The 246-nt window shown below is 32.5% G+C and overlaps 1 protein-coding gene across 1 annotated transcript in view; it reads left to right on the plus strand.

Annotated features, from left to right (window-relative positions):
• ZNF608 (zinc finger protein 608) overlaps positions 1-90 on the plus strand; it is a gene marked incomplete at its 5' end in the record, with an annotated part of 9,431 nt that extends 9,341 nt beyond the window's left edge. Inside the window, one exon of the mRNA XM_010154908.1 lies at positions 45-90. Coding sequence (XP_010153210.1) covers positions 45-51 — 7 coding nt within the window. The remainder of the gene's footprint in view (positions 1-44) is intronic.
• Between the last annotated feature and the right edge of the window lie 156 nt (positions 91-246).

The following is a 246-nucleotide window of genomic DNA, read 5'->3' on the forward strand; positions in this document are numbered from 1 at the left end:
GGAAAAGATACTGCATACTAAAACATTTTTCTTTCTCTTTCCAGAGAATGATGAGTTTGGAGATATACATTGTCATGTGACTGGATCACATGAGGAAGCGCTTTATTACAGACATCAGTTCCATGGTGTTAATTTGAAATGCCTTAATGGCAGGCAAAAACCAGTCATTTCATTTTTGTAAATTGCAGATTTTATCACAGAGTAACAAATGTTGCTGTAATTAGACTTCTGTTTTTATATATATAT

This window comes from Eurypyga helias, unplaced genomic scaffold, assembly GCF_000690775.1.
Source record: "Eurypyga helias isolate BGI_N326 unplaced genomic scaffold, ASM69077v1 scaffold36800, whole genome shotgun sequence".
Taxonomy (NCBI): Eukaryota; Metazoa; Chordata; class Aves; order Eurypygiformes; family Eurypygidae; genus Eurypyga; species Eurypyga helias.